Source organism: Olea europaea, chromosome 6, assembly GCF_002742605.1.
Source record: "Olea europaea var. sylvestris chromosome 6, O_europaea_v1, whole genome shotgun sequence".
Classification (NCBI taxonomy): Eukaryota; Viridiplantae; Streptophyta; class Magnoliopsida; order Lamiales; family Oleaceae; genus Olea; species Olea europaea.
Genome location: NC_036242.1, coordinates 19212795 through 19229042, shown reverse-complemented (window position 1 = coordinate 19229042; position 16248 = coordinate 19212795). Strand labels below are relative to the sequence as shown.

Genomic DNA, 16248 nt, shown 5'->3' with positions numbered 1-16248 from the left:
ATGCAACACATTTAATCTATCCACATCCGTATCAAATTTGAACACCAACCAACCACTTGTATGCATATAATATTTATAATCAATCTTTCACGAGTCACATAATTAGAGAAGGCCCACTTTTCCCAAAAACCTTCTGGCGAAATATCCAACAAGACTGTATCCCCACGTATCCTCAATGTTGTCTTCATCTAAATCACTCAACACGACTTCATCCAAATGGTTTACAAAAAGTTTTAACATGATATTTTCCTCCAGTTTTCTGTTATCTTTAAAAAGATTAGCCCATGAAGCTTTATTTTCTTTCACATCATAAATACTGGCATCATTAACAATATTTTGATTCGGCATTTTCACTGAATTTAACTCAAAGTCAGATTTATTAGAATCTGTATTATTCTCGCCAAGAGTTAAGGAAACACTAGGTGAAGGCGTTATTACTTTTAAATTCTCTACCAGCTTTAATGTCGAAGAGGAAACCTCATCCCCATTAGCATGATATTGTCGAGCAGCCTGGGGTTTGAGGGGCCAAGCCCAGAAAAAATAGGATTACGTACTTTCTTCTTACCCATTAAAATACATGGGGCCAAACTAGCCGAGAGGTCCTTTTAAAAAAGAGAGAATATGAGTTAGAGAGAGATGCTTTCAACCTAGTGAGAGAAAGTCCCACTTGGTGCACACTTTCCTTGAGAGGTTTCTTGTGTTTCTTCTTATGTTTGATTTGATTTCTACTTTCTCTTGGTAAAATTGAATTAAGCATCCGAATTTTATTACAAATTTGGTTTAGATTTGTATTTGCTGGACTTCACAGTTGGGTCCCCTTCATTTCAGTTTTCGTGCTCACTCAGGGTTGTGGTTTCTTCAGTTCTGTTGCGGCTTCTCTTTGGTTCTCTTGTTTATACTGCATTTTGGTTGCTGTTGCATCTTGACGGGTTTGGTTATTGGACGTTCTCCAGTGAGTTTTCTGCTCGGGTTTTACTCTACTTTGTTTGGTTGCTGAAATTTTGGAATTTTGTGGTGGTTCTCTGTCTATTCGTTCAGCCTAGGATTTCTCTTTTTGGTTTCTGAATTTCTTTCCTGGTTCATTGTTCTATCGTCTCCTTGCTGTGCATTTTTTGGGTGTTCTTCTAGTTGAAGGTGTGTATGTATTGTGTATGTATATTGTGCATATTATCAAGTGATTGAATTTTGAATTCTGATCAGCCTTGTTCAGAGTTTGTTCTCCGACTTCACAGCTTCTAGTTTCTGGCCTATGTACTTTGAGTTGACATCTTTTTTGGGTTGTTGGACTAGTACTTGACTCGGCCCTTTTCCTTTCATCCTGGGCCAATTTTTACTTGGGTTGGTGGACTGTCCACCTCTTCATTGCTGGACTCATATTCGCTCTTTTTTAAAAGGACCTCTCGGCCAGTTTGGCCCCATTGCCTTGTGCGTTTTAATAGATAAGAAGAAAGCATGGAATCCTATTTTTTCTGGGCTTGGCCTCCTCAAACTCAGGCTGCTCGACAGTATCATGCTAATGGGGATGAGGTTTCCTCTTCGACACTAAAGCTGGTGAAGAATTTAAAGGTAATAACGCCTTCACCTAGTGTTTCCTTAACTCTTGGCGAGAATGATACAGATTCTGATAAATCTGACTTTGAGTTAAGTTCAGTGAAAATGCCGAATCAAAATATTGTTAATGATGCTAGTATTTATGACGTGAAAAAAAATAAAGCTTCATGGGTTAATCTTTTTAAAGATAACAGAAAACTGGAGGAAAATATCATGTTAAAACCTTTTGTAAACCATTTGGATGAAGTTGTGTTCGGTGATTTAGATGAAGATAACATTGAGGATACGTGGGGATACGGTCTTGTTGGATATTTCATCGGTAGGTTTCCAGGAAAAGTGGCCCTTCTCCAATTATGTGACTCGTGGAAGGTTAATTATAAATATTATGTGCAAGCAAGTGGTTAGTTGGTGTTCAAATTTGATACGGATGTGGATAGATTAAATGTGTGTTGCATGGGGGTCCATATTTGTTTTATGGGAGACCGTTAATGCTAAAAGTCATGCCACGTTACTTTGATTTCGATGACAAAGATGTTAGCACTATGCCGGTTTCGATAAACCTACCGGGATTGCCTTTGAAATTTTGGAACACGAATGCCTTGGGTAAAATTGTTTCAAAGATCGGAAAACCAATCTCGACTGATAAGGTCATGGTAACTAGAGTTCGTCTCTCTTATGCAAGAACTCTACTCGAAGTTGATGCTTCTATTGAACTTGTGTGGGAAGTAAATATAAGACTTCCAAATGGCACGTTGAGGGAACAAGAAATTATTGTTCTTGTAAAATATTCGGTCACTCCGCTTTGGGTTGCAACAATAAAATTGACGGAGGTGAAAAAGATAAAAGTGGTGAAATCAAAAGGCCCCATACGGGCTGCACAAGGAAATAAAGAGCCGATTGGGAATTCATCCAATTCACAGTTTGGGTAAGACAGCTTCATGTTTGCTTGGAAATGGGGTACAACCTAAGGTTTCAGATGTGTTAGATGGGTAGCCTCCTAACTGTAATATGGAGTAATTACAACCTGTTGTTGGGGCCAACCGTGAGGGGCGTATTTTGGACCAGGTTGAGCCTCCATTTGTTGAGGTTGTGAACAAGAAAAACAGGGTGGCTACTGGAAAAAAATGCACAGGATGGTGTCTCAAAATTTGGGGCAGACTTGTCACTAATTTCAAAGGAGGCAGATTTAAATAAATCTAGGAATGTAAAGCTCAAAGGAAAGCTTGATGAGCAAAGAAAGCCGGGAACCAAAGTTGACAAGAAGAAAGGTACATCCCTTGCTTCAACATCATGAAGATTACTTTTTGGAATATTAGCGGTATGAATCCACCCCTAAAACAAAATTGGATTCGGGAATTTATCAAGCAACATTGCATTGATATTATAGGTATTTTGGAAACGAAGTTGGTTGATCGAAAATTTAAGAGAATTTTGCGGAATAAATTCAATGGCTTCATGCATGTAAACAATTTTTTGCACTCATAGAGCCGGACGGATCTTGATTTTGTGGAATCCATCCAAGGTATTTTTGGATGTGATGGAGGTTCACCCACAAATTATTCATTGTAAAACTACTTGCAAGGTAACATCTTATACATTTCTTGTTATTTTGTTTATGGATTTCATACTTTGGTTAACCAGCGCCCACTTTGGAATAACATTATGGAATTCAACACTAAAGTTTCGTTGCCTTGGATGATTCTTGGTGACTACAACAATGTTCTCAAATTTGATGAGAAATGTACTAGGGCAGACGTTACTTCTTATGAAATTAAGAATTTTGCAAATTGTTGCCTTTATGTGAGTCTTACGGATTTGCGCTCCATTGGTTGTTATTACACATGGACTAATAACTAGGTTTGGAGCAAAATTGATATGGCAATGATCAATGATATTTGGGTGCAAAATGGGGCATATGTTGATGCAAGTTTTCTACCTTCCGGATGCCTTTCCGACCACTCCCTTTGCATTGTTTCATTTCATGACCGTGTTGGGGGGGTGCTAAAAAACCTTTCAAATTTTTCAACATGTGGACTAAGCATGTGAACTTTTATGATCTTATTCAAACTTGTTGGAATTTCAATGTGCGAGAGACAAAGCAATTTATCCTTTGCAAGAAGATGAGCTTAATATTAAGCAGTTTGGACACATTTTGACTAGGGCAAATGAGGCTAAAAATGAATTAGAGGCTGCACAATGACAACTACATAATCAGCCCGTGAATGAAAATCTTCAACTTATGGTTCCTAAATTGAGGAAGAAAGTCGTTGGTTTATGTGAAGCGGAATGTAGTTTTTATTATCAAAAGACAAAATGCATCTTCCTTAAACAAAGTGATAAATGTACAAAGTTCTTTCACTCGGTGGTTAAAAGGAACTCAATGAGGAATTTATTGCTACTATACTCAAAGAGGATGGGATGAATACTACATCACAAGATCAAGTTGCTATGGAATTTGTAAAATTTTATACTACTTTGCTGGGAAAAAATTGCCCAACTTGGCGTCCAAACCTTATTTGATCCTCTCGGCCTGAAGAAGTTGTAGGTGGATTTAGTGCAAAATTTGACCCCAGTCGACCAGCTTTATAATCTGTCCAGTACTACCTGAATTCGAATAGCATTATCTCTAGTTAAGTTGCTCAAAAAATCACCATTTTGCGGTACAACATCATCCTGTCTTGGGGGAGAACCATACAAAGGTAGATTTTTCACACTCCCCAGAATTGAACATTCTGTCCATGCGAAAAAAACTGGAAGGCAGTCGCATTCCGTGTCAATGTATTTCTGATTTTCAACAATTTTTTGAAGAGTGGGGAGTGATCTTTCCTAAGTAGAACTTCCCAAATGCAAGTCCCTTTAAGAGATACTTGATGAACCCACCGAATCCAAATAGTGTCTTTTTTATGTTGTATATTTCAAAGAGATTTAGCAAGTAACGTTAAATTCCAATTATTCAAGTCCTTCAATCAAAAGAGATTATAGACCTATCACTTGTTGTAATGCTACTTACAAAGTGATCGCTAAAATTCTTGCATCTAGATTGAAACCAATTTTGGGCAATATTGTCGACCATGCACAAGCCGCTTTTGTGAAAGGTAGGAGTATCACTAGGGATGTCAAAAGAGGCTCGGTCGCTCGGCTCGTAGAAATAGGGCTCGTAGGCGGCTCGGGCTCATAAAATCACGAGCTCGAGCGAGAGACGAGCGGGCTTTGTCGGGAGACGAGCAGAGCCTTGAAGACAAGTAGCTCGTGGGCTGCTCGCGCGAACTATAGTGACCAAAATGGTCAATTTTTAAAAAAAGTGACCGTTTGGTCACTGAATATTTTTTTATCCCTTCTACTATAAATACCCCTAACTCCCCTTTTTTTCATATCAATTATCTCCTCTCAATCACCACTTTTCATTTCTTAACTCTCTTTTAATATATCAATTATCGAGTTTTTACTCTCTTGTGCTGCGAAATATATAATATCGATTCATTTTTTACAGTTTATTTAGTTACAATTTCAATTCATCCAATTCTCACAATCTCACTACATTTATATTTTTCTAGTTATTATATTTGGATTTCATCATAAACAATCAAACAAATGGATCAACGCTCATTTGTTGAGAGCTTATTTGATATGGGGTGTGGGCCACATGGCGAATCACCTAGGACGCCGCAAAGTCAATTTCCAAATGACGTACCGTACCTGAAATTGTTCACATTCACGGTCAGGGAAGCCACTATCCAATTGATTTGGATGATATTAACGTTTCCAAAGTGGAACATGAGGACGAAGATACCGAATTAAACATCCCAGATGCGAGGGGAAAGCGAAAGAGCAAAAAAAGCAAAATGTTGGGATCACTTTAAGTTGATTTCAACGGGAAAAGTCGTCGATGGTCTTGTAGAATCTAAAGCAATATGTAAATACTGCCAACAAATAATGACATGACAAAAAAGAATTAGTACCACCCATCTCAACCGCCACTACAAAGCATGTGGGGTCAAATATGATCTTCTTCTAACTGGTCAAACACAATTACAATTTGACAGTCCAAGTGCCGGTTCTACGATTTCACCCCTACCCACGTGGGTGTATTCGGAGGACAATACTCGAACTGGAATGGTGAAATTTGTTGCCGCCACCGAGTTGCCTTTGACTATTGCAGACAACCAATATTTCATCTTGTTTGTGAAAGAATATCTGCAACCAAGGTACGTTGGGATAAGTCGAAACACTCATCGTGCCAATACAATACAATATTTCAATAATTCAAAATAACAATTAATTATGGATTTGCAACAATATGAGGGTGTTATATCTTTAACTTCTGATATATGGGAAGGGGTTAATAAAAGAGCATATATAGCTGCAACCGCACATTATATAGACTCACTTTGATGCATGCATAAAAAATTTATTGCTTTTAGAATTATTGAATTTCCTCACAATGCTAATAATATATATAATGCTATTATCAGTATTGTTAGAAAATATAATTGCGAGACTAAAATTTGGTCTTTTACTTTTGATAATGCTGGTGTTAATAAGGTAATCGTTGATAAATTGTGTAGGACACTTCAACCTAATTTTGGTGGGTATTTTTTCATATTCGTTGTGTGTGTCATATCTTGAATTTAATTGTGCAAGATGGCTTAAAAAATATAAAGGATGAACTTCAAAAGATTAGGAATGTGTTAGTATATATTGTATCTCTCCTAGTAGAAAATAAGTATTTGAAAATTTTTGTATCGAACTAGGGGTAATGATTGCTAAAACATTTGTTAGCGACGTAGGCTATAGATGGAACTCTACTTACTTGCTATTAAAATCATGCAAAGATTCCGAACATTTAATAACTGACTTTTATGACAATAGATACGTTAGAAGTGATGACGATGGTACGTTGAATGAATCTGACTGGGTTTTAGCTTTGAAAGTTAAACGATTTTTGACATCTTTTTATGAAACCACAAAAATTTTATCCGGCGTTTATTATCTCACAGACTGTATGGTGCTTGAACGCCTTTATATAATTACAACAACATTCCATAAATATGAAAATGATCATGCTTTTAGTGAAATTATAATTGCTATAGAATTAAAGTTTAGAGAATATTGAGAAGAACTGCCTATGTTATTTCCTTTAACATGCGCAATGAACCCTCGATATAATATTTCGGGAACTAAATACGTAATTGATCAAATCAATAAAACCTTAATACTTGATACACCTATCACTTACAAGAATTTAGAGCAAACATTATATGGAATGTATGATTTATATGCAGAAAGAATGGGTGCGAATGTTAGTCGGCTATCCTCTGCACTTACTCCTTTGGCTGAAATTGAAGAAGATGATGTCGAAATAATATATTTATTTCAAGGCATTAATACATTTAGATATGATGCAACTGCAATGTGTTTATCTAGTGTCACGTCGTCTACATATGCATCTCATCAAACATCGGTCGCAACTCAAAATGCGATGACTGTCAAATTAATTGATTACTTCAATTATAATATGCCAACAGACAGAACAATTAAAAAAAGTTCAGAAGAAGTAATTGAATTCTGGCAAAAGTATGAAAGACGTTGGCCAATTGTTTCTGCAATTGCGAAAGATCTGCTGACACCTCCTGTTAGTACTATTGCTTCGAAGTCTGCTTTTAATACAGGTAAAAGGGTTTTGACCAATACAAGGAGCTGACTGAAAGAAGATATTTTGGAAGCATTAATATGCGTAAAAGATTGGTAAAACGCTCATTTTCGACTACAAGATAAATACACTGAAATTGCATGTGATCAGGTAAGTAATGTTTGATTTAATTATATTAATCAAATTTTCCTTATTTTTTAATCGTTAAATTTAATTTTCTTTGAAAAATTGTACACGTTACAACAAGTTGTTCGTGTACAATTTTTAACTCCGCCGATTTAAAATTAATATAGCATGTCCCAAGCCCGAATAAAAGAGGAGGGTTTACATTTTATCTATTTTAAAAAGAAATCAAAAAAAATATATTTTTTGTAAATATATTTCAAAAAACAATTCGTCTTCATTATATAAATATTTTATACTTTATAAAAAATATTACAATATGATATAAATAAAAAAAGAAAAAAGTGTCTTCATTAAATTATTTGTATTTATTTTAACACTTTTTATTTTTTTAAAAAGTGTTTTCATTACATTTTTTGCGTTTTTCTCTAATTAATAAAAAAAAGGAAAAAAAATGACGAGCTTGCCCAAAATCCACGAGCTCGTGAGGATAAGCTCGGCCCATGGCCACTACTAAGTATCACGGAAAACATCCATCTTGCACAAGAACTTGTGAAGGAATACAATAGGAAAATGGTTGCTTCGAGATTCCTTTATTCTGAGCAATTGGTATGAAATGATAAGTGGACATAATCAAGCTTCAACAATTACGACATCCAACAGTTGTTTTCATTTGAAACCGACAGACAGTGTTAAATATTAAAGAACTTGACCCAATCATACACAATAATAAGCAAAAATGACAAACTATGATTGATTGGTGACACTGAAGGATAAACCAATGAATTATAAAGAATGCACATTAAACTGAAAATGAATTCCACTCCTTCGAAAAAATAAGGTAACATCAAGTATACATGATCTTCCACGAAAAGGCGTGGTGGTGTGCACCATGCTGCACGGTGGAAAGTGTTAAATGAGCTTGCACTGCTTAATCCAGTAAGAGAGCTAGCCATAGACATTTGAGGACTCTGTTGGCCAACAACACCTTCTTGTTCTTGCTCTCTCAGAGCTATGATATAATTGTATGTGCTAATTCCCTGTCATCTGTAATTGTCAGCTTGATGAAAATCATCTTTTCCCGACCATGTTTACTCTCCATCAAATTTTCAGAAGAAAAGAAAATCAAAGGCTAACCTTCTTGATAAGAAGAATGTGAAAGAAGGAGAGCTGAGCAAGTGGCAGCGTCGCAATCATGGCCAATGTGGTAGATACTGCCTGTAATAAGTAAGTTTACATCTATCAATTACTTTTGTCGAACTATGTGGAGTATAATCAAACTATACAGTTTTCCTCTCAACCATGGATAGTATTCTCATTATAGGGATATATTTGACTCATATGTGGGTGAGAGGTTGCCCTAATATTCCTACTATATTAGGGATTAATTGCGGGGAGGAATAGCTTTGTGGGGGAGACTAGAGGCATGCAAAAACCTTGTACTCTTCTTCTCCATTAGAGTGAAACCATGCTGTTAGAGTGAATGTAGCTATAACATTAAGCGTGAACCACTGTTAATCTTTGTCCTCGGTAGGACTTAGGGCAACAACATTTGGAGCAACTCGATAAATGTACGCATACAAATTGGATTCTTGATATAATTTTATTTAGCTAAACACAGAGAAGTTTCAAAGATCCCGAGGTTGACCTGTAGAGTGAACTCATAATTCAATACCCTCCTTTTTGCTTCCCAACCACAAACCAATGAAATCAAAATGGAAGTGACATGAAAGGTCGTTAAAAAAGTACTCACCACCATAATGACAAATGGAACCAGTGTGAAACTGCTTCCTAACTTGGAACTGATGTTCAAAGTGAATTGCTTCCTCGCAAGAATGCTATATAAGGACAATCCATGCTTTTTCTTTTTAGTACTGTCAAGTGCTATCTAATCTTTTGTATCATCAAAAATGCTATATAAGGACAATCCACGCTTTCAGTTTGTGACGCAGTATTGGAGGGTGATTCCAGGATGCAGAAACCATTTAACAGCATATGTAACTACACACCTCGACTTCACATAAACTACAATAGAACATCCCGCCTTCACTCATTTGTTGATCGGAAGATTCATAACATGAGTTGCAAACATAAGTACAAGGCAACGAAGCCAGCATTGGAATTAAGCAGGATCTTTGATGAGATGATTCTTCTTTTGTGTTTCAGCAGTAGAATCAGCTGTTGCACCTAAATCTCTGTTTCTTTTATCATGGGATGTCTCTTCTGTGGCAGCATTGGCATCTTGAGTCAACAAAGTTGATTCTCGACCGAGTACAGACTTGTGTAATTTGACATGCTTTCTGTCTTCGGGAATATTTAGATATTTTTTGGACCTAAAGACTCCTGGATCTGCAGGATCAGCAGCAGCACACCAAATCTATAGACCAAGGACACATATAATCTGACAAAAGATAACACAAATTTGAGATTAGAGTCTAAAGAAACTATAATTATTGCATCAATTTGTTCATTAGACAATAAATGCAAGAAACTTGTGATAAGGTGAAGAACAACATAAAATATGCTTCATCACAATGTGAAACTTTAACGACACTGTACATAGCAAACAGATAATTTAAAAGAAGATAAAAACACGTATCTTTTCTTCGTTTACCAAATCAATTTACAAGAAAAGATATGCGATGGATTTCTGGCACTGCCACTCAGACCAAAAATAGGTCCAAACCATCATGTAATTTGCAGCCTATGGATCATCAAAGAAAACAAGCTTAACTAAAAATGGCATATCAACAAATGATAAACTGATGGAATGCATTGATCCATGATAATTACAATATGTGCCCATCTGCTTCACCTACAATTTCTGCCAGTCCTCTTCATAGTTTATCAAACATATATCCAAGAGTAAGGTGAAAACAAGGGAATATAATGAATAGGAAATTAATAACATCAATTCTGTATCCCCTCCTCGTTCCTAGATCCCTCCATCCAACACACAAAAAACTAGGTTTTTCTCCTTAAAAAATTAACACACTATTCTCTTCCCATAAAATCGCAAGAAGATTACTCAAGTTCAAAGCAAATAGCCCTTTTGTTTATTTTAGTTATATTTTATTGAACACTGGTGGGCAATAGTTAGGAAACTGCTACGATGCCGGGGAAGTAACCAATTCGCAAGGTATTGAAGGCAAAAACTTATTTACTCCTCCGTAAAAGTTTTCAGGAACTTGAGTCGATGAAATCTCAGAATTACTAGGCAGAAAAATTGAAATTTGAATCAATGTCTAATCTCTAGAAGGAAGAAATTGAAAATCTGAGTGTGAAACTTGTGGCTCCAAATATGCAACCAAAGCTAAAGGACAAACACGATTTTGCTTATCATCTAAAAGTGACAGGTCTTCAATAAAATTGAATGTTATCAAACAAACTCTGAGGTTAATTAAAACAGAATAGAAAACAACATGGAATAGCTAAAAGTGTAAGAGTTCCTTTGGGCAAAATCAAGATCAACCACAAAAGCAATGAGAGCACAGATCTAAATTCTTTACAGCCATTAAAGAAAAACATATTTATATGACAATTGAAAAGAATACAAATTGTTCTTACAAGAGGAGTATAAATTGCCATCATTATGTATTGAAACAATTGCTTTCCCACAAAAGGCGCAAAGAAAACATAGAAGGCAAACCCCAACGCTAGAAATACAGCAACAGCAACCACCTGCACAAATTCACCATATGAACTCAAAACAACAACAGGCCCTCACTCACAAGAAGGCGAAAGTCCCATTTTCATACAGAAGTATGCCCAAGAAAGGAAAGTTTTCATGGTCTTGAGGAATTTGATTTGACTATTCATTTACATAGGCAAAACTTGCCAGGAAGGTAGTACCAAAGAAAGACCATTTGGCATAGGCAGCGAGCACCTACTAGGGCTGGTGCTTGGCTCGGAGTACCCCTTTTTTTTTTCTTAAAGCTTCTTCGCCTAATGAACAGAGACCCCTCTATTTAAATGTCAATTGGTGGATCGCATTAATCCGTGGAGTATAATGACTCATGGATTGGTGAGTCAATGATCTCCTCTCTCCAAATCAAAGAATTAGTGTACCAATTATGTCTACCACCATATGAACTCAAAACACTTGAATATATAATTATATATACAAACAAGAAAAAAGGATAAACATCTATGCTTACAGAGAGAAAAAGATACCTGGAGTGGATGGTAGGGAAGCTGCCATCCATGTTTCCTCATTGTGCAGATTGAAGAGAAATAGTTTTAAGAAACTAGGCAAGTGAGGGAAAAATTGAACTTAGATTTACTCCATTTCTCCACTCTTTAAGCTACTTCTCATCTTGAGGAAAGAGCTGCTCAAATGTGAATTTTGGCTGAACAAGCTTTCAAACAAATCTTGCATACTCATCTCATCAGTCTTATTCAAAAAAAAAAAAAAAAAAAAAAAAAATAATAATAATAATAATAAAAAGAGGGAAAAAATTAAAAAGGATTAAAAAGGCTAAAGAAATTGCATCTTTAAAGTGCAAGAAATGGAGGGATGGACAATTGGGTAGGGGCATTGGACAAGTTCACTCGATCATAGCCAGCCATCCCAAAATCCACATTGAAATGGGCATTTGAGCAAAATGCAAATCTTGTTAATTTCTTGGAAACCCTTTAGCTGGGGACAACCAAAGACCTGTATAGCTGGGGAGAGAGGATTTTGCCTTTTAAGCCTATAATTACTACTTTTGCAATCTTGTCTTCCACTTTTCCCTTGTTTGTAGAATTGCCTTTTTCAATGGGCAAAATCAAAATTCGATGCGTCATTCACGGGTCCCTTATATTTCTTCCGTGGTGTGCAGTAGTTTCAGTTTCTAATATTACAGTTAAATTTTGGGCTTCTCCCGTCCATCCTCCCGCTGCCTACTTATTGTTGTTGAAAAGGAACAACCCAGTGAGCTGTATCTCCCTTGTTGTTTGATCCGGTACAACAATAAAATTTTAACGTTTTTATCATTTTTATTGATATACAATACTAATTAATGTACTTCATCAAACATATTGTTTCTTTTGGAAAATTTGCTATTTGTACACAGGTGGTTAACACGTCTGTCTACACCCCCCTCACATGAAGGGCCCGTGTCCAATAAAAAAATTGGAAATCCCCCCCGTTTGTGTTCACAAGCATATTAAAGCCCATGTACATGTAGCACGGCTCGACTTTTGGACGGCATCTTTTTCACCCTAGAACATTTTCAACAGGTTCTGACAATTGTTTTACATGATGGATGTCATTGCATAGTTATTATAATTTTTAGGGAAAATTGCAGCAGAGGTTTCAAACCTTTTAAACATTTGCAGACTTTCTCCAAACCTTTAATTTGCTGCAACCGTCATCCCAAACCTTTTGAAACGTTTCGACGAAGGCCCTTTTGGACGGTTTTCATCCAATATCTGTTAGTTGACTAAGAAATTTGACTTTGACCATATTTTTAATTTTTAAAAAGGTAAAATAGTAACTTTTCATTTATTATATATTAAAATAAGTTAGAAATTAAATTAGAAATAAATAAGAAATAAAAATAAAATAAAATAACCAATCATCTTCTTCCTCTCACCCCACTCCCACCCCCATCCCCATCCCCATCCCCACCGAAAATCAGTTACCGACCACCGCCACCGCCATCCCCAACCATAAAAATCAAAATCATAGTGTAACCCACATAAATATGAAGATGAAATCAAAATGTAACCCACAGATCTCCATCACAGAATTACAACTGGAACATCTGGGTAGTCGACGCAGACCGCCCATTGGATTATTCTCCATCACAAACTTCACCAGAACCGTCCCTGCCAAAACGCTCAGACCTGTCGCCAACTGAGTCAACACAATCAGACCCATTAATGCTTCAATTCCTTTTTTCCCCAGAAGGAGTAATCTGTAGATGATATAAGCAAAATACATGAAGATTTTTTGGGGTTCTTTTTATGAATTTTCAAAAATTGTTTGTTAGTGAGTGTTTTATGCATCAAGTGGTGGTGGAATAGTACACGTAATTGTGCTTACAAGTTGGTGGTGCTTCAATTCACTTGATTTGAATTATAATCTTGTGTTTGGGTAATTGAATTACAGCTTACCTGTTTCAATTCGAATCATAGATCTGTGGGTTACATTTTGATTTCTTTGTCTTACTTGAACATGGAGTTACACGTTTCTTGAAAATCATCTTTTTTTCTCCAAATACAAAAAAGGACAAAAACTCTAAACCCACGCTTTTTATATATTACAATGGTGTATTGTTCTAAAAAGCGTAAAACGTGATCAGGCGTGAAGTTGAAACTTCAAGCTTTATGAGCTTAAGCGAGCCTAGGTGAGGTTTAAGCTTTAAAAAAATGTTTTTTATTTATAATATTATTTTAAATGTTTAGTCATTTTAAAAATTATTTAATAATTAAAATAATACATATTAAACATCTAAAATTACCAAATACAATATTTACTTAATAACTCCTACCATTAGTCAATTATACAATTTTCATGTTTTCAAAATATAAAATTAAAATATTTTTCATAGTTTCAATTTTTAAGTAGACTAGTCCTACTTAGCACCTATTTGACGGGAATTATTTCCTCATAAAAATGGCTTTTTGACCGTTGGTGTACAATCTTTCAAGACTTGGTAAGATGCAAGTCAAAAAAAGGGCTGTGTGGGATCCAATAACGGTTGGATTTCTTTGAAAAATGAGAAAATAATGCCCCTCAAACGAAGGCACAATGAATAAAGTTTGAGAACTTTAAAGTGCTATTAAAATATAATGCAACAAATAAAAATTGTGACGTAATTGCATTTACTTGATTTAGCTATTATGATAAGATCATTTTGGATAGAGAGGAAGACTCAAGATTTTCGTTAAGGGAATTGAAATTTAAGAAAGTCAATGTAATAAAATTTATATATAACAAAAATACTGTGAAATGACATTTTTATCTAAGTCATTTTCCCTATGAGAATTTGAAACATAATATTCATCTATATTAGAATCTATGCCCCTATATGATAGAATTTTTTGAGAATAAATTTTGTGACAAAATTGCATTTCTTAAGAAAGCGTGGTTATACATTATAAAAAGTTGCATGTTCATATGCAAAAATTATTTTATTAAGATAATTTGTGGTTGAAAATAAATATGAAAAACGATGTCAAACAGGATTATATATTTTTTCTTTTTTTCCCAACAAATTCTCGTTCATGAAGTGTTGCACGGCAAGACTTGAAATTTAATTTTTGGTCCGTCAATCATGAATTGCATAACCTGGTTTTTTAGAGAATAAAAATAATGTCTTTTCTCTTTTCCTCTCTTGACGAAGGTTGACCTCATTCATAATTTCTAGAAATCACAAAAAGAAAAAACGAGGAGCCAAAATAACAATGAACTAATAATAATAAAAATAAGGCAACAAAAATTCAACATTAAGTCAGCCACATAACAACATTATAAGTTTATTTTCACATTGAATGCAAAATTCTAGCAACTATATATAAGCAGCTAAGTTTGAATTTTCAAAAAAGTAGGGTAAAATTTCTGTTAAAATAGCATTAATAAATCCAAGTGGTAAGTTAATTAGGCTATAAGGTTCACAAATAATATAATGGTCCAATATGACTTTGTAACAAAGACAAATTGATAATCTTTTAAATGTTTTTTTTGGTTAAAATACTCGATTTTGTTTAGAGTTCTTGATTTTTGTAAAGATTATTTAAATATCGTGACACATAAAATTGAACATATATTTATATCCTTCGCATTTACACAAATTTATTTATCAATGTGTATTATAAAAACATAAAAAAATAATAAAAATACAAAAAATAATCAACATGACTTCTACCCCGAGCACGATTAATTGCAAAAATAAGTGTTTATACAATAAGAAGAGATTAGTTCTATTATCGAGTTGTCGAGTCAAGAAGGAGATCTAATTTTTGAAATTTGAACATTTTGTGCATCTATCAAGAAGAGATCATGTGGGTTTGGATTTAGAGCTAGGACTTGGGTTGCATTTATTTATTTTACAAAGACTGCAAACATTTTGAACATGGGAAATGTTGGCTTAGAACTGAATATGGCTGGTTTAGATCGGGCTACACATTGTATCCGTCTATGGTTAGAGGGTGATGAAGAAATTAAGGGCCATCACAAAGGTACCATGTTTGGAAAGAGTTACAATTACTTCTAAACTTAGTCAAGTACTCCTTCAGTTCCATTTATATAGGTTTGTTTTGTTTCTCACACGAATTAAGAAATCTTATTTAATGTTATTGAAGAAATAAATTTTCCCTGTAACTTCCTAATTTGCCCTTATATATATTTATACAATTCCAAAATTAAGTGGAAAAATTGCTTATGACTAGTCAAATTAAATGAGGGTATATCAATAAACGAACAAAACAAAATAAGCTCAATAAAGAAATAGAACTATATAAATGAGAGAAGAAAATAAGGAAAGTAAATTCATCTAAATAGGATGGAGGGAGTATGTTCTGAGACGCATTACACAAAACCAAGGATAATTGATATTTCTAGGTTTTAAAGAGTTAGATATTTACTCTAGAGAGAGCCAAAAATACTAGACTTAATCTCATTTTCCCCTCTAATTTATTAGTCTTTTTAAGAATATTTCCGTTTATTAAAAAAGGCCCTTAACCAATCTCAATTTCCACCCCGTAAATAAATACTACAAATACTCAGATAGGGGAATCACACAATTTACATAGAAAAATGAAAATGGCATGTCTTGTAGTGTGTAGATGATGCTCATGGCGGTTTTCTAGGGAGGTGCATTTTGGCACCTTCGTGTTAATACATTGTGCTTGATGACTTGGGAAAATTAAATTATAACATTAAGTCAAACCCTGTTTGGTGGCCTTTTATTTCAAATAATAATAATAATAATAAT

General features: G+C 34.8%; 1 protein-coding gene across 4 annotated transcripts; it reads right to left on the bottom strand.

The window, feature by feature from the left end:
• Positions 1–7954: 7954 nt before the first annotated feature.
• Positions 7955–11734, bottom strand: LOC111396090 (probable protein S-acyltransferase 22). 4 transcript variants are annotated; one of them, XM_023022378.1, is made up of 5 exons: positions 11498–11734; positions 10892–11005; positions 9078–9725; positions 8462–8542; positions 7955–8364 (listed from the first exon to the last, which is right to left on the bottom strand). In XM_023022378.1, exons 3-5 carry the CDS (start codon positions 9081–9083, stop codon positions 8017–8019), a joined length of 435 nt encoding a protein of 144 aa, XP_022878146.1. In that variant the 5' UTR covers positions 9084–9725; positions 10892–11005; positions 11498–11734; the 3' UTR covers positions 7955–8016. The 4 variants fall into 4 exon arrangements, 3 of the variants coding, with proteins under 3 accessions (XP_022878146.1, XP_022878148.1, XP_022878147.1); XR_002702934.1 differs by having other exon boundaries at positions 8055–8371; XM_023022380.1 differs by lacking the exon at positions 10892–11005.
• Positions 11735–16248: the final 4514 nt, after the last annotated feature.